The 27,957-nt window shown below is 47.7% G+C and overlaps 1 protein-coding gene across 1 annotated transcript; it reads right to left on the reverse strand.

Annotated features, from left to right (window-relative positions):
• Positions 1-484: 484 nt before the first annotated feature.
• Positions 485-27,948, reverse strand: CLDN7 (claudin 7). Its single transcript, XM_083410812.1, has 4 exons — positions 27,474-27,948; positions 8,060-8,224; positions 3,540-3,624; positions 485-2,057 (listed from the first exon to the last, which is right to left on the reverse strand). Exons 1-4 carry the CDS (start codon positions 27,694-27,696, stop codon positions 1,889-1,891), a joined length of 642 nt encoding a protein of 213 aa, XP_083266938.1. The 5' UTR covers positions 27,697-27,948; the 3' UTR covers positions 485-1,888.
• Positions 27,949-27,957: the final 9 nt, after the last annotated feature.

The following is a 27,957-nucleotide window of genomic DNA, read 5'->3' on the forward strand; positions in this document are numbered from 1 at the left end:
GCGAGGCATTCGTCTTGCGGGGCACCACTGTACTTGGTTTGGGTCGCTTTGCATGTCATGAGTCTGTCTCATATATTAGCTTCACCTTTTAAGTTGAATTACTGAAATAAATGGACTTTTCCACAATATTCTAATTTTCCGAGTTTCACCTGTACTCAGCTCAGTGCTGCTGAACAAGCAAGTTGCTTAGGTTCTTTCTCTGGGACCAGACAAAAGAATAGTTCTTAGACAGTATTAAGGAACTTACAAGAAGGCTAGACCACACTTCCAGTTTCAGAGCAATGAGCTGCTTTGTATTTGGCAACATTTATTTTGTAACTTGTTTCAGACTGTTTATATACGAGAATGGTTGTGCCTCTCTCTGTCTCTCTGGCAATATCGAATACAAAAACATGTGTATTGGGAGAAATTCATGCTAAAAAATTCATGCCAATGGATTTTCATGAGGACTGGCACCCAAAACACGAGTCAGACTGAAGCCGGCTTTTGTCCAAAACATTCTTGTTTATTATGTACAAAAAAATATCAATTCCCAGCAACACAAAGACAATTAATAATAAAAAATATGCGCACGCACACAACCTTAAGGAGTCTTGGTGCTTTAAATAAGGCCACATTTAAAAATCTAGGAATACCTCTTTTCTTGAAGACCGGCAATATTTTCCCTCCCCCTTTTCCCATGCAATTAAAAGCAAGTATTTAAAATCTATTAAAGCAAGCAGATATCTCCAAGTATAGAAAAGTTCCCGACACACGATTTAGGGGGCGTTTACTGGGAAGTTTTAACGGTGGGGTAAAGTGAAGGGTTGAAATTAACAGGCCCCAAATCAGAATGCCCATTAATATCGGTAATAGGAAATAGGCAAACAGGTTGTTTTTCCAAAGGCCTCTGCCTTGAACGAGAGTATCGTATCTTTGTAGGTTGTGGTCAAATGTTTTCAGCAGAACCCTAGCAAATTTATGGGGTGGTGGTGTATTTTTGTGTGTATGTGTGTATTTGTGTATAAAATCAGGGGTATTTGCACACGAAGACCCACCAATGGTTTTCGCAGCAAAGCAAACCTTCACACTTGCCTCTAACGCCACACGAAGCAATTAGGGTCTAATCCTGCCACCCTCAACACTTTCCACCACGCAGAACAGCCTTCCTAATACAGTATAAACCATTTCTACTCGCCCCCAAAGTGAATGCTCTATATACTTACACACAGTTACAGATATCACTGGGGATTCTCCAGTAGGGCTCCATTCATTCTCCCCCCCACCCAAAAAATATATATATAAATGCTTGTACGACAGATAGATGTAAACACCCCAAGGAGAAACGAGCCGTTGTTTTAAAGCTCAGTTTGCTGGTGTTCAACGACCCAATACAGACGCACAGTTAAGTGCTGAATTCTCCAGTCTTCCCAGTTCAGGAGCTGCTTTCAAACAAACTTAACTGGTTCTGTCTTTTAGGTCTGTCGCAACTATATATATGTCCCTGAGTAATCTTTTTCAAAAATTATATTAATTTGGGAGTCTGCGGGGGTGGTAGGTGGGGAAGAGAGTTCAATTAACAAATTATCTGTGTGTGTGTCCCTCGTTCCATTAAGTCGGCGTGGAAGTGTTGTGTTTACACCATCTTACATTAATCACTTACGATCATTCCTATCCATTAGCAAAAGAATTACACAGGGAAATCGCAAGCTAACAAATAGCATTATTTAGTAAAAAAAGAAAACGAAATCTGGTGTGAAATGAGGAAAACATTTTAAAACGCCTCTCTCGGGTGGGGGAAGGAGTTGCTGAGGTCGTCCCAAAAAGTTCAGGGTGGTCTTTCCACGCCTCTGGTCCAGTGGTATTCTAGGCGTGGGGGAAGGGGGGAAGGAACCGTCAATCAAAAGCACTAGACATATTCTTTGGAGCTGGGAGGTTTGGAGATGGGCTTCCCCTGGGGGTACTGGCGCCCCTTGTAGGCGGTCTTCCCGGGACAGGAGCAGGAGAGAAGCCCGCCCCCTAAGAGCAGCAGGGCAGCGCCCGCCCAGCCGATGAAAATGGCGTATCCGAATTCGTACCTGCAAGGAGGAGAAAGGTGAATTGTCAAGATGTTCCATCGGGCCAGTTTATGCACACATTTTCCTTTCTTTTTGAACTTATTTATTTCATTTATTGTTTCCCACAAAAGGGACGCGGGTGGCGCTGTGGGTTAAACCACAGAGCCTAGGACTTGCCAATCAGAAGGTCGGCGGTTCAAATCCCCGCAATGACGGGGTAAGCTCCCGTTTCTCGGTCCCTGCTCCTGCCAACCTAGCAGTTCGAAAGCACACCAGTGAAAGTAGATAAATAGGTACCACTCCAGCGGGAAGGTAAACAGCATTTCCGTGTGTGGCTCTGGTTCGCCAGAAGCGGCTTAGTCCTGCTGGCCACATGACCCGGAAGCTGTACGCCGGCTCCCTCGGCCAATAAAGCGAGATGAGCGCCGCAACCCCAGAGTCGGCCACGACTGGACCTAAAGGTCAGGGGTCCCTTTACCTTTATTGTTTCCCACAGAGCAATCCAAAGCGATTTTAAACAATAAAAACAATTTCAAATCCAGTACACATACAAACTGGGATAAAAATCGCCACTTAAAAGGCTTGATGGAAAAGGGAAGTTCTTAAATAGGTGTTGGAAAGACAAGGTATTGCAGATGCCTGGTATTTAGTAGGTGGAGTTTTCTAAAATGCACATACATCTAGCATAAATCACCGGGAGATGCAATCCTGGCTTGATACAAATATATTAAAGCCATTGCACAATACAGTAGTCCCTTGGTTCTCAAGCACCTTGGGACTCAAACAACTCGGAACCCAAACGCTGCAAAGCCGGAAGTAAGTGTTCCGGTTTGCGAACTTTTCTCGAAAGCCAAACATGCTCCGTTTTGAGTGCCACACTTCCGTTTTGAGTGTTACACTGAGGTCTGTCTGTTTTTGCTATTTATTTTGGGTTTTTGTTTTCGTGGCCTTTTCCTTTTGTTTTTGTCTTACTGACTAGTATGATAATAATAATAATAATAATAATAATAATAATAATAATAATAATAATAAATTTATACCCCCCCCCATCTGGATGGGCTTCCCCAGCCACTCTGGGCAGCTTCCAACCAAATATTAAAATACAGTAATACATCAAACATTCAAAGCTTCCCTAAACAGGGCTGCCTTCAGATGTCTTCTAAAAGTCTGGTAGTTGTTGTTCTCTTTGACATCTGGTGGGAGGGCGTTCCACAGGGCGGGCGCCACCACCGAGAAGGCCCTCTGCATGGTTCCCTGTAGCTTTGCTTCTCGCAGCGAGGGAACCGCCAGAAGGCCCTCGGAGCTGGACCTCTGTCTGGGCCGAACGATGGGGGTGGAGACGCTCCTTCAATTTGATTTAAATCAAATCCACCCTGTGCTGGATTATTTAGCCTAGGGGTGGGTGGGCAAGGTTTTGATGAGGTGAAGAAATCGGAGAAGCCCAGAGCTTGTGGGGTTTGAGGCTTACATTCATTCCCACCCCCCTCCAACCGGAAAACTCACTTTGCATTTGTCGGCACCATGGTGTTGTAGAAATCCGTCACGGTCTGGTGTCCGATCCACGAACAAGCAACGAGTGCGCTCAGCCCTGGGGAAAAAGAGAGAGAGGGAAGGGGGGGGGGAGAAAATAGTTTATATAACACCTTCCTTTTCCTCCATGGTGTTCAAGCAACAGCCTGGAAAACTCAGCAGTTCCATGCTCAACTTCGACATGCTTAAAAAGGAAGCCGTTCGTATCTTGTTAGCTAAAAAGTGGAAAACCCAAGAATTACCAACAATAGAAGAATGGCAGATGAAGATGATGGATTTTTCGGAGCTGGCCGACCGAACCGGAAGAGTCCGCGACCAGGAGGAGAAGGAGTGGATTAAATTTAATGATCACTTAGTTAAATATGTTAAGTTAAATTAACTGAAAACAGCTTGCAGATACTTAATTGGCTTAGGATTTTATTTATGTGAAGTGATGAATTAATATGTTTAATTTCATAATGTGAAGATCTAAGGATGTTAACGTTTAAGTTAAATTTTATAAGAACTGTGGTTTGGAAAACCGTTAAAAGGACATGCAATGAAATTCAACCAAGGGGGAGCGAAAAAGTCACCTAACAATGTTAGTAAGTGTAATTTTCAATAAGGCTATGATTTATGTTTGTTTGCCTTATGTGTTTGTTTGTTTATAATGTTGTGAAAACCGATAAAAAAAATTGGGGGGGGGGGGGAAAGGAAGCCGTTTCAGTTTGAAAACCATAATCTGTTCTGGATGCTTTAAGTCAAGATTCACAGGGGGGTTGGACTAGATGACCCTCAGGTCCCTTCCGACTCTACAATTCTACGATTCCTTTGCTAGTTCAGTTCATAAAGAACATGGGAAGAGACCTGCTAGATCAGGCCAGTTGCCCATCAAGTCCAGCATCCTGTCCTCACAGGGGCCAACCAGAGGACTATTATGGGAAACCCATAAGCAGGATTCGAACTCAAGAGCCCTCTCCCTTCCTACAGTTTCCAGAAACCAGCATCACTTCCTCTGGCTGTGCAGGTAGGGCCCAGCCATCCTGACTAGTCGCCATCCATAGCCCTCTCCTCCTCCATGAATTTGCCTGGTCCTCTTTTCAACCCATCCAAGTTGGCCTCCTGTGGCAGGGAGTTCCACATGCAAGTCTGTCCAAATGACCCTCGGAAGTTTTATCCCCCCCAGCATTCAGGATGTTACAAGCTGCTACCCAGACGTTTTTTAAAAAAGAAAAAGATATTTACGACTTTAGACTCTTTGAGCCCTTTATGCTCAAAGATCCTAATTGTTTGTGGAAATAAATGTTACTCAAGTGTGTGGATGTCTTCTTATGGATTTTTAATCTTTGTTGGAAGCCGCCCAGAGTGGCTGAGGAAACCCAGCCACATGGGCAGGGTACAAATATTAATTATTATTATTATTATTATTATTATTATTATTATTATTATTATTCCCCATTCATCTCACACAGCAGAAGCCACTTTAAACAGTCATGGCTTCCCCCAAAAGAAACGTGTAGTTTGTTAAGGGTGCTGAGATCTGCAGTGTCTGGGAACTCCAGTTAAAGAGTTTGGGAACTGTTCTATTCAGCCTTAGAAGGACACCATGTGGAGTCCTGTGTCCAGTTCTGGGCTCCCCAGTTTAAGAAGGATGTTGACAAGCTGGAACATGTTGAGAGGAGGGAAACCGAGATGATAAAAGGCTGTGGAAACCAAGCCTTATAAGGAACGGTGGAGGGAGTTGGGCAAGAGATACGATAGCCATCTCCAAACATCTGAAGGGCCGCCACCTGGAAGATGGCGCAAGCTTGTTTCCTGTTGCTCCAGGGGGCAAGGAAGGGGTGGCGCCGTGGTCTAAACCACGGAGCCTCTTGGGCTTGCCGATCGGAAGGTCGGCGGTTCGAATCCCCGCGACGGGGCAAGCTCTGTCCCAGTTCCTTCCAACCTAGCAGTTCGAAAGCACGCAAGCGCAAGTAGATAAATAGGAAGGTAAACGGCATTTCCGTGCGCTCTGGTTTCTGTCGCAGTGTCCCGTTGCGTCAGAAGCGGTTTAGTCCTGCCGGCCGCATGACTGGGAAAGCTGTCTGCGGACAAACGCCGGCTCCCTCGGCCTGAAAGCGAGATGAGTGCCATAACCCCATAGTCTCCTTTGACTGGACCAAACAGTCAGATGTCCCTATACCTTTTAAACCACCTTGAGATACTTTCTTTGAAATGTAAAGTGGTGTAAGAATGAAATTAATAGTAATACAGTCCCTGGGAAAGACCCTGATGTTGGGAAAGATGGAGGGCACAAGGAGAAGGGGACGATGGAGGACGAGATGGTGGGACAGTGTTCTCGAAGCTACCAGCATGAGTCTGACCAAACTGCGGGAGGCAGTGGAAGACAGGAGGGCCTGGCGTGCTCTGGTCCAGGGGGTCACAAAGAGGCGGACACGACTAAACGACTAAACTACAACAACAACAATGGTAAATTTCATTTGATGGGGTGGGGGGGACTGCCTATACATTCCATTGTGGCACCCCTAGCCCAGGTTCCTGAGAGTAAGAGCTGTTCGACAGTGGAATTTGCTGCCAAGGAGTGTGGTGGAGTCTCCTTCTTTGGAGGTCTTTAAGCAGAAGCTTGACAACAATATGTCAGGAGTGCTCTGATGGCGTTTCCTGCTTGGCAGGGGGTTGGACTCGATGGCCCTTGGGGTCTCTTCCAACTCTATGATTCTATGATTCTAGGTTCAAGGTAAGGTAAAGGTAAAGGTACCCCTGCCCGTACGGGCCAGTCTTGCCAGACTCTAGGGTTGTGCACCCATCTCACTCAAGAGGCCGGGGGCCAGCGCTGTCCGAAGACACTTTCAGGTCACGTGGCCAGCGTGACATCGCTGCTCTGGCGAGCCAGAGCCGCACACGGAAACGCTGTTTACCTTCCCGCTAGTAAGCGGTCCCTATTTATCTACTTGCACCCGAGAGTGCTTTCGAACTGCTAGGTTGGCAGCAGCTGGGACCGAACAACGGGAGCGCACCCCGCTGCGGGGATTCGAACCGCCGACCTTTCGATCGGCAAGCCCTAGGCACTGAGGCTTTTACCCACAGCGCCACCCGTGTTCAAGGTACTGTTGAGCAATTAGCTTATATATCTGAGTTTCTAACACTGATTCCCATCGCCTCTCGCTGCTGCCCTCCCTCGAGATGGGCACGGTATTCCCTCCTGTACAACAACATTGCTCTTCTGCACTGCCAAAACAAACAGCCTCTCCTCATTCCACAGATCCAATTTGCATCATCCCTTCAATAGATGCTTTGCCTATGGGAACTGGAAGAGCGGTAGCAGAGCTCTTTTCACCAGGCTAACCGATGCTTTTTACCTGTAGCTACCTTGGAAAGGGACGCGGGTGGCGCTGTGGGTTAAAGCCTCAGTGCCTAGGGCTTGCCGATCGAAAGGTCGGCGGTTCGAATCCCCGCAGCAGGGTGCGCTCCCGTTGTTCGGTCCCAGCGCCTGCCAACCTAGCAGTTCGAAAGCACCCCCGGGTGCAAGTAGATAAATAGGGACAGCTTACTAGCGGGAAGGTAAACAGTGTTTCCATGTGCGGCTCTGACTTGCCAGAGCAGCGATGTCACGCTGGCCACGTGACCCGGAAGTGTCTCCGGACAGCGCTGGCCCCCGGCCTCTTTGAGTGAGATGGGCGCACAACCCTAGAGTCTGGCAAGACTGGCCCGTACGGGCAGGGGTACCTTTACCTTTACCTTGGAAAGTGACCCGGAAACTGCAACTAATCCAGAATGCAGCAGCCAGACTGGGGACTGGGAGTGGCCGTCAAGACCACCTAACACCAGTCCTGAAAGACCTACATTGGCTCCCAGGACGTTTCCGAGCCCAATTCAAAGTGTTGGTGCTGACCATGAAAGCCCTAAGCGGCCTCAAAGGCCCAGTAGACCTGAAGGAGCGTCTCCACCCCCATCGTTCTGCCTGGACACTGAGGTCCAGCTCCGAGGGCCTTCTAGCGGTTCCCTCGGTACAAGAAGCCAAGTTACAGGGAACCAGGCAGAGTGCCTTCTTGGTGGTGGCACCTGCCCTGTGGAACGCCCTCCCACGAGATGTCAAGGAAATAAACAACTACCTGACTTTTAGAAGACATCTGAAGGCAGCCCTGTTTAGGGAAGCTTTTAATGTTTGATGTATTACAGTATTTTAATTTTTTTTGGAAGCCGCCCAGAGTGGCTGGGGAAGTCCAGCCAGATGGGCAGGGTATAAAAAATAAATTATGATTTTATATTATTATTATTATTATTATTATTATTAAGGCTGTGTTCTTGCCTCCAGAGTCAGAGGCATTGCGATGCTTCTAAATCCCGATTGCTGTAAATGGCAGGAAGGGAGAGGGCTCTTGAGTTCGAATCTTGCTCGTGGGTTTTTCCCCTTTGGGGCTGGCTGAGAATGCCCCCCCCTTGCACTGATCCAGCGGTCATTGTTCTTCTTAGCCCCACATAACAGGAAATGGGTCTTTCCTTGGCCGACTTACCTCCAACCATGAAGATTATGCCTCCTGTCATCGCAATCCGAGCCTTCGTCACCTTGTCCTCGCTCCCGCAATTGGTGCATTTCATGCCCATGGTGGCCACGCACATGCCAATGGCCCCCAGGACCAGGGAGACCACCATCAGTGCCCGGGTGGCTTGGCGAGACGCTGCAAAGATAAAGGGGGGAGATTCAGAAAATGCAAATGCAATGTGTTAAGTTGTGGGTTGACATAGCAGGCGACACAGCGATTTCTCCAAAGCAGCTCTTTATTTTGTAAGCTGGAACAGAACTGAACTGAGGAGCTCAGCCAGCCTGCTTATATAGAGCTCCAGAACGATGTAACTGTTGCCATTTTCTAAAACTATCCAATCACTGAACATCACTTTTCGATCCTTCATTTGCATACAAAACTATCCAATCACTGAACGTCACTTTTCGATCCCTCATTTGCATACAAAACTATCCAATCACTGAACGTCACTTTTCGATCCTTCATTTGCATACAAACTATCCAATCACTGAACGTCACTTTTCCATCCTTCATTTGCATAACTATCTACAGTATCCCCCTGCTGGCCCAGGGTGAGAACTTCAGTACATAACACCATGCTGCTCTGCAATAAGGCTGCAATTCACTGTTTCCCCGAAGTCTGGCAAAGGACTTCAAGTTCATTTTTTTATCTGCCCAGGGACCGTTCGATTGCTTTTTAAAGGTACCGATTTAATTCACAGCAAAGACTTCCATTTATCTCTGCTTTAAGCACCGGCACACAGATATTTCGCGGTTTAAAAAAAGAAAAACAGCTGGGTTGTATCGCAAAGGTTTGCTGTTTTCAAAATAGAGACATTTAGGGATGCTTGACTCACTGGGCGCCGTCGATTTCTGGAGTGAAAACTTAGCTGGAGACAATAGGTTAAAAACCACAAATTTATTCTGATTATTAATACCAGCAGTCTTCACTGGCAGACTTATAAATTATTAGATGTGTTAACACGAATAGACCTTAAGGATATTGCAGCTGTTGTATAAGGAATTGTTATTGCAATAGGAATGTAATTGGATTAAATAAGGGTTTGGGAGCAGAATTAAAGTAAATTATCAAACCTTCAATTCTAGCACGAAAGTGGGTATTTGACTGATTGATACTGGAATTGATATTATAACTTGGTATTGATACAATGAGGCGTATATTGGATGATTGTTACTGAAAACTAATAAAAATTGTTTTTTTAAAAAAACAACACACCCACAAATTTAAAAGGTGTGGCTCTTTTTTTCCAGGGCTGAAATGGCACCAGTAGCAAGGGTGAGTGGAATCGAGGTGTGCCAATACATCGCCGCAAACATCAAATGTCTTTTTATGAGGACGGAAGCGAAACCTTGAAGCATGGAGATTGCCTCACCCCAAATCTCATTTTTTTTGCAAGGCACAAATACAAGATGGGTGACACCTGGCTTGAGAGCAGTACATGTGAAAAGGATCTAGGAGTCTTGGTTGACCACAAACTTGACATAAGCCAACAGTGTGACGTGGCAGCTAAAAAAGCCAATGCAATTCTGGGCTGCATCAATAGGAGTATAGCATCTAGATCAAGGGAAGTAATAGTGCCACTGTATTCTGCTCTGGTCAGACCTCACCTGGAGTACTGTGTCCAGTTCTGGGCACCACAGTTCAAGAAGGACACTGACAAACTGGAACGTGTCCAGAGGAGGGCAACCAAAATGGTCAAAGGCCTGGAAACGATGCCTGATGAGGAACGGCTAAGGGAGCTGGGCATGTTTAGCCTGGAGAAGAGGAGGTTAAGGGGGGATATGATAGCCATGTTCAAATATATAAAAGGATGTCACCTAGAGGAGGGAGAAAGGTTGTTTTCTGCTGCTCCAGAGAAGCGGACACGGAGCAATGGATCCAAACTACAAGAAAGAAGATTCCACCTAAACATTAGGAAGAACTTCCTGACAGTAAGAGCTGTTTGACGGTGGAATTTGCTGCCAAGGAGTGTGGTGGAGTCTCCTTCTTTGGAGGTCTTTAAGCAGAGGCTTGACAACCATATGTCAGGAGTGCTCTGATGGTGTTTCCTGCTTGGCAGGGGGTTGGACTCGATGGCCCTTGGGGTCTCTTCCAACTCTATGATTCTATGAAATATTCCCACCTGACTGCTTTAATCTGCGGAACTGGAACTGTCACAGACGCAAGATCATTCACACTTGAAGGAAATCCATCTTTAAGTGTGGCAGCACCTGCCCTCGAACTCGGGTCCCGCTTTCGGACTTCCCACAGGCATCGAACCGGATACCTGGGGAACCGGATACCTGGCTAGATGGGCCTTTGGCAGAGTTCTTCAAATGTTCTTAAACAGGGGTCAGCAAACTTTTTCAGGTCCACCGTCCCTCAGACCTTGTGGGGGGCAAGACTATATTTTTTTGGGGGGGCTGAGAACGAATACCTATGCCCCACAAATAACCCAGAGATGCATTTTAAGTAAAAGCACACATTCTACTCATGTAAAAACATGCTGATTCCCAGACCGTCCGCAGGCCAGATTTAGAAGGCGATTGGGCCGGATCTGGCCCCCGGGCCGTAGTTTGCCCACCCAGGTTCTTAAGCCCCACTGATCCTCTGTCAGAGAGGATAAATTGCAGCCCTGCCCTTTTCCTGCTACCGTTTGAATGTTTGAAACCGGAGAGTTTACTCACGGCCCGTCCCTTCCCCAGGTAAATACCAGGCGTGCAAGTTTCAAGAAGTTAAACAAAGCAACGAAAGGTCTTTGCAGCAATTTAAAAGCATGACTCCGGTCTGTGAGTCAGCGTGGGGCACTTTCTTGCTTCCTGTCCCAGAGCCAGAAAGCTGTCTGTATACTTACCAGGGTCAGCAAGGTCTAATCCTGCCCCTTTCTGAAATTTATTCGTTGCTGCGTGCTTTTCTTTTTGCAAAGAGTAAAATAAAATTGCATAACTCCGACAATATATGTTGGAAATGTAAAGAAAAGGAAGGAACCTTTTATCATATGTGGTGGACCTGTCCCAAGGTGAAAGGCCCCTGGGGAAAGATTTATATGAATTGAAAAAAATGTTGAAATATACATTTATAAAGAAACCAGAGGCCTTTCTTCTTGGAATAACAGGTTTGGAATTGCCCAAGAAAGATGTTCAATTATTTTTGTATGCCACAACTGCTGCCCGTATTTTGTTAGCTAAAAAGTGGAAAACCCAAGAATTACCAGCGATAGAAGAATGGCAGATGAAGATGATGGATTTTTCAGAGCTAGCCAACCTGGCCGGAAGAGTCCGCAACCAGAAGGAGGAGGAGTATCAGGAAGAGTGGGTTAAATTTAATGATTATCTAGCTAAATTTGTTAAGTCAAATTAACTGAAAACAGCTTGCAGATACTTAACTGGCTTAGGATTTTATTTATGTTCAGTGATGAATTAATATGTTTAATTTTATATTGTGAAGATCTAAGGATGTTAATGTCTAAGTTAAATTTTATAAGAATTGGGATTTGGAAAACCGTTAAAAGGACATGCAATGAAATTCAACCAAGGGGAAGCGAGGAAGTCACTTAACAAAGTTAATAAGTGTAATTTTCAATAAGGCTATGAGTTATGTTTGTTGGTCTTATGTGTTTTTGTTCGTTTGTTTATAATATTGTGAAAACTAATAAAAAAAATTGACCAAAAAAAAGAATAAAATAAAATTGCGATGAAGGAGTTTTTCTCAGGACGGCGGAGGTCGTGCCCCGTTGGTGAAGCAGCGGCGGCACTCACCCTTATCCTGTTAGGAGATGCTCAGGGGCAGTAGCGTAGCATGGGCTGCTGGTGCCCGGGGCAAGGCAGAGTGCAGGAAACAGGCAGAGCACATACGGACATTTGACTCAGGAGATCGCGGCCGCAGAGATAAGAAAAGAAGAGTCATTCCGTTGTCTGGACAGAGGTTACTTCCTGGAGAAGCCATTTTCGACAGAGCCCAGCGACGGACGCAAGCAAATGTATTGAGGCGGCACCGGGCATCAAAACTTTGTGCTGCTAAGGATTTTCTGCCCCAATGCTACGCCACAGCTCAGGGGGCAGGAGACAAAAAATGGGGGTCAGTTGGGTGAGAAACGTCCCTATTTTTCATCGGAGAAATGTTGGAAGCTGTTAACGGAGAAATCTGAGGGCTCCCTTGGACAAAAAAAACTAGGACCCCAGCCAGGAATACCAGAGCAAAACAGCAGCCAGTCGGCTTGGTCTTTATTGAAGACTATCATGACAGGACTCCCACCTGCCACAAGGTGAAACAAGATGGAAGCCCCAAACAGAAGAAAACGCCAACTTTTATTAGCTACTAATGCCCCATGCTACACCCCTAAGACTACATCATAACTACATCATTGACACATCACAAAGAGGAGGGGTTCAGGGAGGAGTTGTGGTGGTAACCTGAGTGTCTTGTCACCTGTCCGGTTCCTCCTTTCCCCCTCCCCATGATTACATTCCTGAGGGCAAAGAGGAGTTCACTGTTTCCTGCCCCCAGAGGGAAGGGCTGGTCAATGTCCTTTGTTTCAGTCCATACTGAATCCATTCCCATATGCAGGTCCTTTGTGAGTGTGATGATCTTCTGTCTAGGACCATCAAGGTTGGCATGCCAACTGGGTAGGGCTCGGCTTGGGGGATTATGGCTGCCTTGTGTCAATTCTCCCCCCTTTCATAGTCCTTCCTTCATGGTGTAAAATAAAAGTGGAACGGTACAGATCCCATGTACGGCTGATTTTCTATGAATTTATAACAGAAGCATCGCGTATGTCATGTGTGAGTGTGTGTGTGTCGTGTTTGTACAAACTGAATGATGGGGGGGTTCTGCAAAAAAGCTATGCAGACACAACTCTGCCCTTCCTGCTTTCAGCCTTTAATGACTTTTGTTGTTGTTGTTGTTGTTGTTGTTGTTGTTGTTGAGTCCTTTAGTCGTGTCCGCCTCTTCGTGGCCCCCTGGACCAGAGCGCGCCAGGCACTCCTGTCTTCCACTGCCTCCCGCAGTTTGGTCAAACTCATGCTGGTCGCTTCGAGAACACCATCCCACCATCTCGTCCTCCGTCGTCCCCTTCTCCTTGTGCCCTCCATCTTTCCTAACATCAGGGTCTTTTCCAGGGAGTCTTCTCTTCTCATGAGGTGGCCAAAGTATTCAGGATCTGTCCTTCCAGTGAGCACTCAGGGCTGATTTCCTTCAGAATGGAGAGGTTTGATCTTCTTGCAGTCCATGGGACTCTCAAGAGTCTCCTCCAGCACCAGAATTCAAAAGCATCCATTCTTTGGCCATCAGCCTTCTTTATGGTCCAGCTCTCACTTCCATACATCACTACTGGGAAAACCATGGCTTTTACTATACGGACCTTTGTTGGCAAGGTGATGTCTCTGCTTTTTAAGGTGCTGCCTAGGTTTGTCATTGCTTTTCTCCCAAGATGAATGACTTTACTGTTTGCTAAACTCATTGACTGGCGCCTGACTGGGGCGTGGAGGACTCTGAGGTTGGCAATGCAGGGTTCCCAAGGGTCATGAACCCTCTACCGGGGTTAAACTCTTCAGTACTGGAGGGAGTGGGGCAGACTGACCCGGACCACCCTTCCACAAACCTGGTGCCCCCCAGCTGCTTCAGATTGCAATTCCCAGCAGCTGCTGGGGGGCACCAAGATCTAAAGCCAGGCCCCGATTTTCGTTGGCTTTTTGCCAAGGAACAACCTGGTAGGTTAAAAAGGGATTCAAAGTCTAAGCCATTTGCTAGCAGGACCTATAAAGCCACACCTTGCTTAACGCTTCACGGATTCAGCAAACGAGCTGTCGTAAAGGTAGGAGTCGCCGCAGCCGGACTCCTGGGTTCACGGAGAGAGCAGAGAGGAGCAATCGAGGGCCGCCACCTTGCCTGCCTGTCACCACACAACGCTCAGCCGCGCAGCCAAAAAAGTCCTGCCCCATTTTGTGACTCAGCGGGGCGCTGGCATCTAAAGGGAAGGGGAGAGTCAACAGATTCCTCTCCCCGCCCCGCCAAATATATATATATATAAATCAGGTGATTTGAGGCAGATCGCACAATCACTGCAAGGTCACTACCGACAGTGCTAAAGGTGCCATTTTGCACTTGTCTTTTAGTGTGGTGTGGCAGTAAGCTGTGGAACTCCGTGCCAATTGATTTCAGAAAGGCGCCCGTGCAGTTTGCTTTTCGGCGCTGCTAAAAACAGGCATATTCAGGTGTTGAGAAAGTAGTTGCGAGTTTTAATCTGTTTTTAGCCTGTTGTTGTTTTATAAGCCTTAAATTAGTGCTCTTCGTTCTTCTTACTGGTATTTTAAATCTTTTTTTTTTTAATTGCTTTGAGCGTTGTTTTGTTACAATTGGTGTATAAATCTTGTGAAATGAGATGAAAATAAATCTTGTGGAAAGCTAAGCATTCTGTCTCGTCTCACTGCTAATTAGAAGCAATTTTACAAAAAGGACCCCCCTTTTTCTAAAAAAATGAAAGCTACCTGAAAAGCATGGTTGTACATCTTTCCATCCAGAAATAAATCACAGGCATTAATGCAATTGAATCCCTTCTAATATTTGAAACCGTTTGTGTTTGACTAGATTAAAAAGGCTTCCCCAATGCGGCACGTTTCAGGTCTTTTAGACTACAACTCCCATCAGCCCCAGCTGTCTGGGGCTGATGGGAGTTGTAGTCCGAAAGAGCCGGAGAGCGCCAGGTTGTGGCAGGTGAGGGGATGCCGCTGCCACGAATTTGGAGCCATTTGCATCCGCTTAAATTCTCTACAGAAATTATATTTACCAACGATGAGCTGTCTGGGACTGAATCCTCAAGCTTTGCAGATAATCATAGAATCATAGAGTTGGAAGAGACCACAAGGGCCATTGAGTCCAACCCCCTGCCAAGCAGGAAACGCCATCAGAGCACTCCTGACATATGGTTGTCAAGCCTCTGCTTAAAGACCTCCAAAGAAGGAGACTCCACCCCACTCCTTGGCAGCAAATTCCACTGTCAAACAGCTCTTACTGTCAGGAAGTTCTTCCTCATGTTTAGGTGGAATCTTCTTTCTTGTAGTTTGGATCCATTGCTCCGTGTCCGCTTCTCTGGAGCAGCAGAAAACAACCTTTCTCCCTCCTCTAGGTGACATCCTTTTATATATTTGAACATGGCTATCATATCACCCCTTAACCTCCTCTTCTCCAGGCTAAACATGCCCAGCTCCCTTAGCCGTTCCTCATCAGGCATCGTTTCCAGGCCTTTGACCATTTTGGTTGCCCTCCTCTGGACACGTTCCAGAGAGGAGTTCCTTTTAACAATATTTATATACAGCTTGAGTATTATTATTTTAAAAAACCACAACAACTTCTAAGCGGTTTACAAAAATTATAAATGCAAACGTGAAAATTCTTGACGAGAAACAGGTTGTTGAAAAGCATGCCAAAGGTGGTTTTAACAAACGCTAGCTGATAAGGAAAAGGAAGAAATCTAACAGATGCAACTTCGGCAGGTTTGGACTGGCTTGCCTCAAGCGATGCATATTTCAAGGAGACACTAAAAAGAAGAGAGCGAAGTTTGCCCATCCGATGGCAAACTCTCCATGAAACTGCTGAGTGGAGTCCTCCAGAGTTTTGGAGTGTGTTGCCAGAAATATTCTGCAGACACACAGCTCTGCTTCTGCTTCACATCTGCAGGTGTGGGAGTGGATGTGCTGGACTGATGTCTTGCCTCGGACCGGAGGAGAGCCAGTAAACTGAAGCTCAATCCAGACTGAGACACTATAAGGGGGCCGTTTAGTGCTTTACCAGTTGCACTGGCTGCCGGTGGAGTATCGGGTCAGGTTCAAGGTGCTGGTTTTGACTTTTAAAGCCCTTTGTGGCTTAGGGCCCTTGTATTTATGGGACCGCCTCTCCTGGTCTGCCCCACAGAGGACCTTAAGGTCCATGAATAACTATAGTTTATAGTTCCAGGGCCCTAAGGAAATCAGACTATCCTCCACCTGGGCCAGGGCCTTCTCAGTGGTGGCTCCGACCTGGTGGAATGCTCTGTCCCAGGAGACCAGGGCCCTGCAGGATTTAACCTCCTTCCGCCAGGCCTGTAAAACAGAGCTATTCCGCCTGGCCTTTAATTTGAATTCAGCCTGATATTTCCCTTCTCTCCCCCCCCCCTTTTTTATGAAGATTACGCGCTCTGAGACCCCACAGCTAATTCTCCCCTGGACTCCTCACTGGCCCAAATAGGACCAATTCAGCCAGCTAACCCTGGTGAATATCTAATACTTATTAGATGGATTTCCCCCATCTAACTTTAAATTTCTGAACTTTAAATTTTATTGTTATTCATGTTTTTATAATTTTATGCTGCTTTTACAAATAAGTATTTTAATTTGTTGTTAGCCACTCTGAGCCCGGTTTTTGAACCGGGAAGGGCAGGGTATAAATAAAAAATTTTTATTATTAATTATAACTTCTGTTGTCTATGCTCTGGTCACCTTTAGGTTAGATTACTGTAATGGGCTAAACATAGGGCTGCCTCTGAAGACAGCCTGGGAACTTCAGCTGGTGTAAGATTCAGTACATGTCAAACTAAAGATGTGGTTTGCCTTATTCGATGTCCATGTAATTTATTGCACATAGGTTCCACCACAGGAGCAGTCGGGGTGCGCACTGGGGAACATCGTTCCCGCATACAAAATGCCATTACAGAGGCACCTTTGGTCAAACATTTTATTTCCTATAAATATTTGGACACAGATTTATCATTTACAGTACAGTGGTACCTCGGATTAAGTACTTAATTCGTTCCGGAGGTCCGTTCTTAACCTGAAACTGTTCTTAACCTGAAGCACCACTTTAGCTAATGGGGCCTCCTGCTGCTGCCGCGCCGCCGGAGCACGATTTCTGTTCTCATCCTGAAGCAAAGTTCTTAACCGGAGGTACTATTTCTGGGTTAGCAGAGTTTGTAACCTGAAGCGTATGTAACCGGAGGTACCACTGTATTACAGGTAAATCAAAAGAAATTCGGGATGAGGCAAGATTCTGAACGGCGGCTACGGCAACAAGAAACTCATTTCATTTTTCTGTTCAAATCAATTCATCTGGGGGGGGGGCTAAATTCTGAAGCTGACTTCGTTTCATTTAAAAATTGCTGCATGCATCATTTGGTGTACACTGGACGCTTGGGTTGCCAATGTGATCCGTGCAGGAGGCACGTTCGCAACCCGCAGTGCCGCATCTGCACTCGCACAGGTTGCAATTCAGTGCTTCTGCGCATGCGCAAAGCGCAATTTAGTGCTTTTGCACATGCGCGGGCGCCGAAACCTGGAAGTAACCCGTTCCAGTACTTCCGGGTTCGGCGCAGTGTGCAACCCGAAAACGTGCAACCTGAAGCATCTGTAACCCGAGGTATGACTGTATGTTTAAATCACTTGTTACTATTCCTCCGTATATTTGTTTTTCATGGGTCTACTTTGTGTTTGTTTTTGTAGGCTGTATATTCTATACTGTTCCTTTAAGTATATCATTACTGGAAACACCTGTCGCCTACTTTATATGTCCTGTGCAATTGTGTTGCAAGTATCAGCAGCTACACGATCTAGTGTTGAAAAATATCAAGTATGTGCCTTTTTATGTATATTTTGTATATTCTGCTTTATTATACAATGTGTATGCAAGTAGCTCAGTTTGGTTATCATTCATCGATTGTATGCCTTGTATCTTATTTCCAGCTGATGAAGACTATTCCGAAACAGTAGTATCATTCCAGAGACACTGTCCTTTTGAGGCTTTTGAGAAGTCTTCCGTTGTAACTTTTGAAAGACTATTGTGAGACTGTCATAGAATCATAGAATCCTAGAGTTGGAAGAGACCACAAAGGCCATCGAGTCCAACCCCCTGCCAAGCAGGAAACACCATCAGAGCACTCCTGACATATGGTTGTCAAGCCTCTGCTTAAAGACCTCCAAAGAAGGAGACTCCACCACACTCCTTGGCAGCAAATGCCACTGTCAAACAGCTCTTATGGTCAGGAAGTTCTTCCTTAGACATCTGTTTTGAACACACGCTACCACTCTGTTATTTTGTACATATGAACTTTGATTGGCTTATTGCTACAATTTGAATGATACCATTGTTCTATTATTATTTGAATGATACCATTATTCTATTAGTAGTGATGTATGGCAGTGAGAGCTGGACCATAAAGAAGGCTGATGGCCAAAGAATGGATGCTTTTGAATTCTGGTGCTGGAGGAGACTCTTGAGAGTCCCATGGACTGCAAGGAGATCAAACCTCTCCATTCTTAAGGAAATCAGCCCTGAGTGCTCCCTGGAAGGACAGATCGTGAAGCTGAGGCTCCAAGACTTTGGCCTCCTCATGAGAAGAGAAGACTCCCTGGAAAAGACCCTGATGTTGGGAAAGATGGAGGGCGCAAGGAGAAGGGGACGACAGAGGACGAGATGGTGGGACAGTGTCCTCGAAACCACAAACATGAGTCTGACCAAACTGCGAGAGGCAGCAGAAGACAGAAGTGCCTGGCGTGCTCTGGTCCAGGGGGTCACGAAGAGGCGGACACGACAAAACGACTAAACAACAGCCTATGTGTTGTGTTTGTATTGTTGTGATTGGTGCAGGATTCAGAGCAAGATGGTTTGAGGCTATAACGGCAACCCTGGCCTGACCGCACTGGCTGCTGATTAGTTTCTGGGCCCAATGCAAAGTGCTGGTTTTGATGTATAAAGCGTTAAACAGCTCAGGACCACCTCTCCCCATAGGAATCAACCCAGATTTCCCTCTGAAGCCCTCCCTCGTGTACCCACCCCCCCTCCATTATAATAACAATAATAATAAATTATTATTTATACCCCACCCATCTGGCTGGGTTTCCCCAGCCGCTCTGGGTGGCTCCCAACAGTATATTAAAAACATGATAAAACATCAAACATTCAAAACCTCCCTAAACAGGGCTGCTTTCAGATGTCTTTTAGAAAAGTCAGCTAGTTGTTTATTTCCTTGACATCTGACAGATGTCAAGGGCGTTCCACAGGGCGGGTGCCACCACCGAGAAGGCCCTCTGCCTGGTTCCCTGTGACCTCACTTCTCGCAGGGAGGGAACCGCCAGAAGGCCCTCGGAGCTGGACCTCAGTGTCCGGGCAGAACGATGGGGGTGGAGACGCTCCTTCATGGGAGATCTGGAGCAGCGGTTCTCAACCTGTGGGTCCCCAGATGTTGTTGGACTACAACTCCCAACATCCCTGAGCTCTGGCCTTGCTAGCTAGGGATGATGGGAGTTGTAGTCCAACAACATCTGGGGACCCACAGGTTGAGAAAGTCTGATGGAGGCTGGCAACACAAGAATCGGCCTTTTCGCTGGTGGCTCCCTGCTTAAGGAACACCCTCCCTTTTTAAGCTTTATGCTTAAAATATTCCAAGTCTCTCTAAGCTGCCGCATCAAAAAACAAAAACAGCCAATCGATTTAATTTAGAAACAGGCAGAGAGTTCCAAAATTTAGGTGCTGCTGCATGAAAAGGACCCGATTCCTTCTGACGGAGAGACAGGTGTTACGTTGCACCCATAACAGTGCTGTTTTTGAACTGCACTACCTTTTCGGCCCTTCTCTGGGGGAAATGGAGGCGGTGGAAGAGAGAGAGAGAGAGAAAACAGGAAGACTTGGAAGAAACTGAGTGTTTTGGAAAGGGACTTGCTCACTTTCACGGCAAAGTTGATATAGGGATTGATCGGAATCCGGCTCGGCTTTGCCGCACCCTTTCCCTTTCTTCTTTCCTGCCTCCCTCCCTGCCGGACCGGGGGGGGGGAGGGAGGGAGGTGACATCACCCCTCCCTCTGGACAGGTGCGCACGCAGACCTGCCCAGGTGCCACGGACGACGACACACACCAGCCAACCAGCAGGCGAAACAAAGGGTTTCATTGAAACCAGCGCAGGTGGACAGAGTTCAGGGAAAGGGCTGGCGTAGGCAGAGTCATCACCTTGCCAACAAAGGTCCGTATAGTTAAAGCTATAGTTTTCCCAATACAGTGGTACCTCGGTTACATACGCTTCAGGTTACAGACTCTGCTAACCCAGAAGTAGTGCTTCAGGTTAAGAACTTTGCTTCAGGATGAGAACAGAAATCGTGCTCTGGCAGCATGGCGGCAGCAGGAGGCCCCATAGGCTAACGTGGTGCTTCAGGTTAAGAACAGTTTCAGGTTAAGAACGGACCTCCGGAACGAATGAAGTACTTAACCCGAGGTACCACTGTAGTGATGTATGGAAGTGAGAGCTAGACCATAAAGAAGGCTGATGGCCGAAGAATGGATGCTTTTGAATTCTGGTGCTGGAGGAGACTCTTGAGAGTCCCATGGACTGCAAGAAACCTCTCCATTCTGAAGGAAACCAACCCTGAGTGCTCACTGGAAGGACAGATCCTGAAGCTGAGGCTCCAAGACTTTAGCCACCTCATGAGAAGAGAAGACTCCCTGGAAAAGACCCTGATGTTGGGAAAGATGGAGGGCACAAGGAGAAGGGGAGGACGAGATGGTGGGACAGTGTTCTCGAAGCTACCAGCATGAGTTTGACCAAACTGCAGGAAGCAGCGGAAGACAGGAGGGCCTGGCATGCTCTGGTCCAGGGGGTCGCAAAGAGGCGGACATGACTAAACGACTCAACAACAACAAGACAGGAGCTAGTGGCTAAAGCAGGCCTTCTACGGGGAGGGGGGAATGTTAGGCCTGGAGCCAGGAACCCTGGCAGTTGTTGCTTCATTGGGGGAGTCCCTTCTGTCTCCCCCAAAAAGCCGAGCAAAGTTTCTTGCTCTCAGCCCCATTCCTCTGAATCCCAGCTGCTGGGAACCACAGGAGGGGAGAACGCTCTTGAGGTCGTATCCTGCTTGTGGATTGCCCAATGGGGGGCACGCTTGGCCACTGGGAGAACAGGATGGGCCCCCTTGGGCCTGATCCAGCTATAGGGCACCCCTAAAGTAGATCCCGCACTGCAGCCAGGAACCTCTAATCCCCTTTCCTCAATGTTTTTTTCTGCTTAGCTGCACACCCAAGCTGCGTTAGACCCCATAATACTCTTCCCCTTTCCCCGCCGATCCACTGGGAAAAGTTTTCCTCCCTGATCTAGTTCTCAAGGCTTCCTTTCTGGAAAATCTGGGGGTTCCAAGTCCTCTACCTTTCGCAAAGGGGTCTGTGAAATGGGCACACAAAAAATCAGCCGCCTCCCCCGGGATGGAGACACAGCCCAGTTACCAAAACAGACTTCCAGATTCCTGCTGCTGCCGCCACCACTTCTTCCCGTGACCCCTGCGGTTGTGTGAGCAAAGCAAGTTTGTTTTCTCAAACAATGAAGGGCGATAAGATTATCGGGCACCTTTGGCGCTGAGGTCTGGTTTTATAAACAGAGGCCGGCCCGACTCAGGTATAGAGAGAAGGAAGCCAAAGCAGATCGCCCTGGTTGTGGAACCCACTGGACCCCAATTCCCAGAGAGGATGTCATAAGCCAAACCTGGCGCCCTCCAGGAGCTTGGGGCTACAACTCCCAAACACCGCCTTTTTGGAGAGGGCGCAGATGTGGTCCAAAAGTTCCTAGGTCAAAGGGGCTTCAAACCTAGAATCCTGGTTTCTAAAGCCTTCCTCTAAACTAACCAGGCCAGCTTCCTTCTTATACATAAGAGGAAGTCCGGTCTGGAAGGTGGCAACACGAGAACGGGGCCTTTTCTGTGGTGGCTCCCCATTAATGGGATGCTCTCCCCAGAGAGGCTGACCTAGCGCAGCCTTTAAGCACCAGGCAAAAATTTCCTCCTTCGATCAGGACTTGGGCTGATTGGAATCCGATGTCCTTTTTAAATGTGTTGGGGGGGAGGGTTATTGGGTTGTCTTCGTTCTGGTTTCTATTATGTATTTCGTGTTTTCTTGATATTGCAATGTTATTTTGTGAACCGCCTTGAGCTCTAAAAGCACAAGGCGGCATAAAAATTTCATAAAGAATAATTCTAAAAATAAGAAGAGCCGGGCTAGATTTTTGGCCCATGATGGGAAACCTCAGGCGCAAGAACCTTCTCCTCATTGGCTACTGGGAGCTAGAATCCTGAAATATCACAGGTCCCCTCAGCCTTCCCCTAAAAGATCCCGGGTACCTCCAACACCTGCTTCCTCACCACAATGGAAGGTATGTTAGGCCTGGCGTCGCTGGTCCTACTTGCGAAGACCCAAAACCATTGGCTTCCCCACTGCAGCGCATGTAATTGGCGTTCAAAATTAGCCAGGCGTTGGCACATTTTAGGGAGGTGGGTGGCGCTGGGGATTAAACCACAAAGCCTAGGACTTGCCGATCAGAAGGTCGGCGGTTCGAATCCCCGCAATGACGGGGTGAGCTCCCGTTGCTCGGTCCCAGCTCCTGCCAACCTAGCAGTTCGAAAGCACGCCAGTGCAAGTAGATAAATAGGTACCACTCCGGCGGGAAGGTAAACGGTGCTGCTCTGGTTCGCCAGAAGTGGCTTAGTCCTGCTGGCCACATGACCCAGAAGCTGTACGCCGGCTCCCTCGGCCAATAAAGCAAGATGAGCGCTGCAACCCCAGAGTCGGCCATGACTGGACCTAATGGTCAGGGGCCTCTTTACCTTTACCTTTTTAGGCACGTTTTGCACCTGGCTATCGGCCACCTGTGACCAAGTAAAGATGCCCGGTTGCCATCCTGCCATCTCCACCATCTGAGAATCCTTAGATCTGAACTGTTTCTACACACTAGCAATACCTCCTCTGTCATATTTTATCTGCACAATCAGAACAGATTTCAGGAACCAAAAAGCCAAAAAGACCTTTGAGCCTTCCGACCCTAAAATGGCAAACGGACGTTCTGTTTTGGTGGCCGCCCCCCTGGTTTAAGGAGGCATTTGGGGCCCAGCTTATATACCCAAATTTCTAACACTTCATGTAATGAGATGTTTCAGGTGCCCGGCTTCAGGTATCTGCTAAGCTACCCGCTGGCTCCCTCTTCAAAAGTGAAGGAGGCCGCACCCTGCTCCTCTCAGTCGACTGGTCGAGCATGAGACTCTTAACCTCGCGGTTGTGGGTTCGAGCCCCACGTTGGGCAAAAGATTCCTGCACGGCAAGGGGGTGGACTGGATGACCCCGCTGCTCCCTTCTGAGTCTAGAAGTCTGTAATTCCATGGCTATCTTTGAACAAGAATCAATGGTTTCAACAAAGGGGACCGGGTGCCAGTAACCATTAATTCTGGATGGGAGCGCTCCTAAAAGCAGTGGCACTCTCCAGATGTTCTGGACCATGACTCCCATGAGCCTCAGCTAGCATGTAATAAATAATAATAATAATAATAATAATAATAATAATAATTTATTTATTTATTATTTATATCCCGCCCATCTGGCTGAGTCTCCCCAGCCACTCTGGGCAGATCCCAATCAAGTGTTAAAAACAGTACAGCATTAAATATTAAAAACTTCCCTAAACAGGGCTGCCTTCAGATGTCTTTTAAAGATAGGATAGCTGCTTATTTCCTTGACATGTGGTGGGAGGGAGTTCCACAGGGCGGGTGCCACTACCGAGAAGGCCCTGTGCCAGGTTCCCTGTAAACTCACTTCTTGCAGTGAGGGAACCGCCAGAAGGCCCTCGGAGCTGGACCTTAGTGTCCGGGCTGAACAATGGGGGTGGAGATGCTCCTTCAGGTCTACTGGGCCTTTGAGGCCGTTTAGGGTTTTCAAGGTCAGCACCAACACTTTGAATTGTGCTCGGAAACGTACTGGGAGCCAATGCAGGTCTCTCAGGACCGGTGTTATGTGGTCCCGGCGGCCGCTCCCAGTCCCCAGTCTAGCTGCCGCATTCTGGGGGCTGATGGGAGTTGTGGTCCCCAGGGCAAACTGGTATGAAAGAGCCCCCCCCCCCAAGAACAGACGGGAACGAGATGCACATTTGGGGTGGGGTGTGATGTGCGGGGAGGGCGAACTCCAGCAGGCAGGAGGGAAACAGGGCCAGAGTGCAATCTCGACTCCGATACGGAAGCCATTTTGAGCCAGGAAACACACAGCCCTGAATCACTATCGATTTTCAGGGACATTCAAAGCGCAAGACGTCTCTCGCCAGAATCATTTCCCAACCAGATCCCTTAGGAGAGGAGGACGACAACAACCATGAAAGCCAGCAGGCGGAAGCCATTCTTCCTCCCAAATCTCTCTTTAAAAGATAATAAAACCCACCCTGTATCCATACGCTGTAGTTTTAAAGCACATACCTTCCCTCAAAGAATTCTGAGAACTATAGTTTTCCCCGGCAGGGTTATAATTCTCAGCGGCCCCTGAAACCACAGAGCCCAGAATTGTTTGAGGGACAGATTAGAGATTCAAATGTGCTTTAAAGGTATCATGGTTCGGATCTGCCCCTTGTTTATAGAATATTTCATCGCTGCCTTCAGCACTTCCTCCTTCTAAACTCCCTGCTCTGCTTCTCAGCTATAGACACAGTTTATGCCGAATTCAGAATCTCTGCGTATAATATATAATAAAATCGTAGAGTTGGAAAAGACCCCGGCAGTCATCTAGAGTCCAATCTGCAATGCTGGAATCTCAGCTAAAGCATCCATGGCCATTCATGAATGTAATATTTATTATATATTGTATGTCCTCAGAAATCTGGACTTAAAAACCCTTGCTCTGTCTTCTGTAGGGCGTTCAGCACAAAAGGAAAGCCTCTCTCCCCCAGCCTGTTTTAAACTGTAAGCGCCTTGAGGGCAGAGACCTCTCTGGTTTCGCCTATCAAACTCCGAAAGGCAGCCATGGATACGGACCATAAAATAAATTCCCCCTTTCCTGCTCCACCTATCTCTTTTATTTTAAAAAAACAAGGTCAAAGAGACCTGGGAGGGCCGCGAAGCGGCAGGTGGTGACAAGAGAACTGGCCTTTTGTCATTCTTCACCCGAAAGGTGTGGCTTGAGAGAGAAAAAAACCCAGAAAAGTGACCCAACCAGTCCAGGTGGTTTCAGGAAGAGAATTTCGGCAGAAAAGGAGGAAATAAGCGAAGGGGGGAGTTTTGAAGTGGGTGGGTGGGTTTTTTAAAAGAAGAAGAAGTGAAAGCGACGGGTTTGCAAAAAGAGGACACACAGAAGAAGGAGAAAGGGAATAAAAATATTTAGTGTTGGTGTTTCTAACACACAATTTAAAAAACAAAACAAAACAAGATGTGGAGATCTCCACCCTCTTTCTGTTTGGAGAAGGAGGGGTGCTGCGATCATTGTGGCCCAGTTGTCTAAACAGAGCTTTAACAACTTCTTCCCCCTCGATAGCTTCCTCTTTCCCTGCCCGCCCATAATTCAGTTTGCACTGCATTTAATCCCGGTTTAAGATGATTCATAGTCCCACGGGGCTTAACAGGGCTGTAAGATCAGGTAAGGCTAAAAATCCGTCCCTTCCACTATACAGCTGGGAAAGACACCAGTTACTAATTTAGGGATTCCAAGGTATAAACTGGAGGATTTGGCTGGAAGCGGGGATAACGAAAATGTGTCTCCCGTAAATACAATGTTATAAATACAAAATAGGCCTTCTGGGTGTTCCTTGCTTTTCTAATCTTTACTAAACGTTGCAAAAAAAAGGGGGGGAAATAAAGTTTTGGGGTCTTAAAGGACCACTGTTTATTGGCCATATAAAAGGCTTGATTTGAACCTGGATCTTGGGCCCAAGAACCATTTTGAATGCAAAAGGAGAAATCAGTTCCTGCTTGTCAAACACAACTAATCGACAGGATTAGAGAAAGGGCTTTTCAGAAGATGAGCAAATACATTTCCTTTTGTCTCCTAAAAGCCTGTAAAACCCAGTCACAACCTAGCCACCCAAATATCCGGATGGAAGGGAGGAATTTCAAGGAGAGTGCTTTTCTCACTGGCTGTCTGTCTGTCTGTCTCCTTGGGGAGACACCCCTCTCCCCAAAATCTTCCTTTCGCAACAACTAAAGGGAAAGACAAGCAGAGAGGTCTGGGCAGGAGAAAATTCAGGCTGCGGTCCGAAGAACATTTGCAAAGGAAGATGTGGGCACAGACCCCAAAGGGCCAAAGTAGATGCTTGGGGGTTTTGTGGCTGGAAGGAGGCCACAACCCACACTCCAAATATCTAAAGAAAGGGAGCGAGGGAAGTTTCCAGACAAGGCCAAAATTATTTCTGTGTGTTCCTCGCGGGGAGCGTTCCTGGCCTGGGTTGGGGCTCCCTGTTCCCTGTAGTGTGGGATGGGGAAGACGACAGTTTGAGTTAATCAGTAGCCAAGGGGGCGAAAGGGCAACGAAGAATCGAGCAGGTAAAGGGCCTTTTTTTTTTCTTTTTGCAGGAAGAAAATGGACGCCTGCTGCTCCCGATCTCTCCCCTCCAAGCACCGAATTCAACTTCTCAAACTGCAAACCGCCCTGAGAGCTTGCGACGATGGGCAAGATATAAAAACAAAACGCCTTCAAGGTTTGGGGAGCGGCCACAAAATGTAATTTTGTGGAGAGCTAAGTCTGTTGCCCCAAAGACTTTCTTCCTCAACCTGGGTCACCCCAACTTGACTCCCCCTGCCCCACCCTCCTTCCTGCCCTTCAAACCCCACTGCAAACTGCCCCTCCTTTTCTGCCAAAGGCCAAACACGCCCCACACCTGACCCACAACGGCGCCCTTCCCGCTCATCTCACAACCTTGCGCTTTCCTTGTGGTTAAGAAAGCCCCACATTCCCTAAAAACGTATCTCTTCCCATCAACTGCTCCTTGCCCCCCCCCCAAGAAACCCCCATCTCCCCACAGCTGGAACTTACAAACTCCTCTTTTCATGGTGTGACCCACATCTCCAAAAAAAACACTCCTTTCCTGACACAGCCCCCAAGAAAAAACACCACCTGGCTCTTTCTCCTCCCCATCTCGGCCCCCAATTTCCTTTTGCTAACCCTCCTACTCGTAAGCAAGCCGTTTTCCATCACGGTTTTCCATTTTAACGCCGCAAGACCCTCCCCGGGACCTCAGGGCGAAGGGCGGGTAATACAGAAATAACCAAACCAGCGTTGCGCAAGGATTAGTGCGCCGGATCTGGGTTCGAATTCCGATCAATAGGCATGAAGTGGGGGCGATGACCTGGTGCGGGGGGGGGACGATTACCGGGGGGGCACCGCCCTCTCTCAGCCTCACCTCCTTCACAGGGGGGCTGTGGCGAGGATGAAATGGGGAGCAGAACCGCGCGCACCGCTTGGCGCGCCTTGGATAGAAAAGCGCATCAGGACAGAAGGCGGAATATTATGTCCTCCTTTACTATGGAATAAATAGATTTGTCCCCCCCCCCTTCTGAACAAGGTCCTGCTCTGAAGTGGAGGGGAGGACCCTCCAGCTTCTCCCTTTCCAAACCCCCCCCGCTCCCCCCCCCCAAAAAACGCAATGTAGTCCGCCTGGCTACTCACAGTCGAGGCTGAGAATGGAGTCGTAGTTCTTGCATTGCATCTGTCCTGTGCTCTGATACACGCACTCCATCCAGAGGCCCCTGTAGAAGGCTTGCGCGGTGATGATGTTCGCTCCGGAGAAGGAAGACATTTGCCACTGGGGCATACAGGTGGCCGCCAGCGCGGCGATCCAGCCCAGCAGCGACAACGCAAAGCCCAGCAGCTGCAAGCCCGAGTTGGCCATGGCGCAGGGGGGAGAGAGATGGAGACGCGCGAGTAGAAGCCCGAGGAATCCGGCGGGAGCGAGCGGCTGAAAGCGTACCTGCGCGCCAGGTGAGCGCACCTGTATTTATGCCCTAGCCGCCACCTCCTCCCCCTCCCCCCTCCTCCGGGTGGGGGAGGGGCGCGTGACATCAAGGGAGGGGGAGGGGTGTCCACAGAAACCGACACCCAAGGCCACCCTCGCCCATTTCCTGGAGAGAGAGACAGAGAGAGAGGGACTTTT

Source organism: Podarcis tiliguerta (genome assembly GCF_965153285.1).
Source record: "Podarcis tiliguerta genome assembly, chromosome: 13".
Lineage (NCBI taxonomy): Eukaryota > Metazoa > Chordata > Lepidosauria > Squamata > Lacertidae > Podarcis > Podarcis tiliguerta.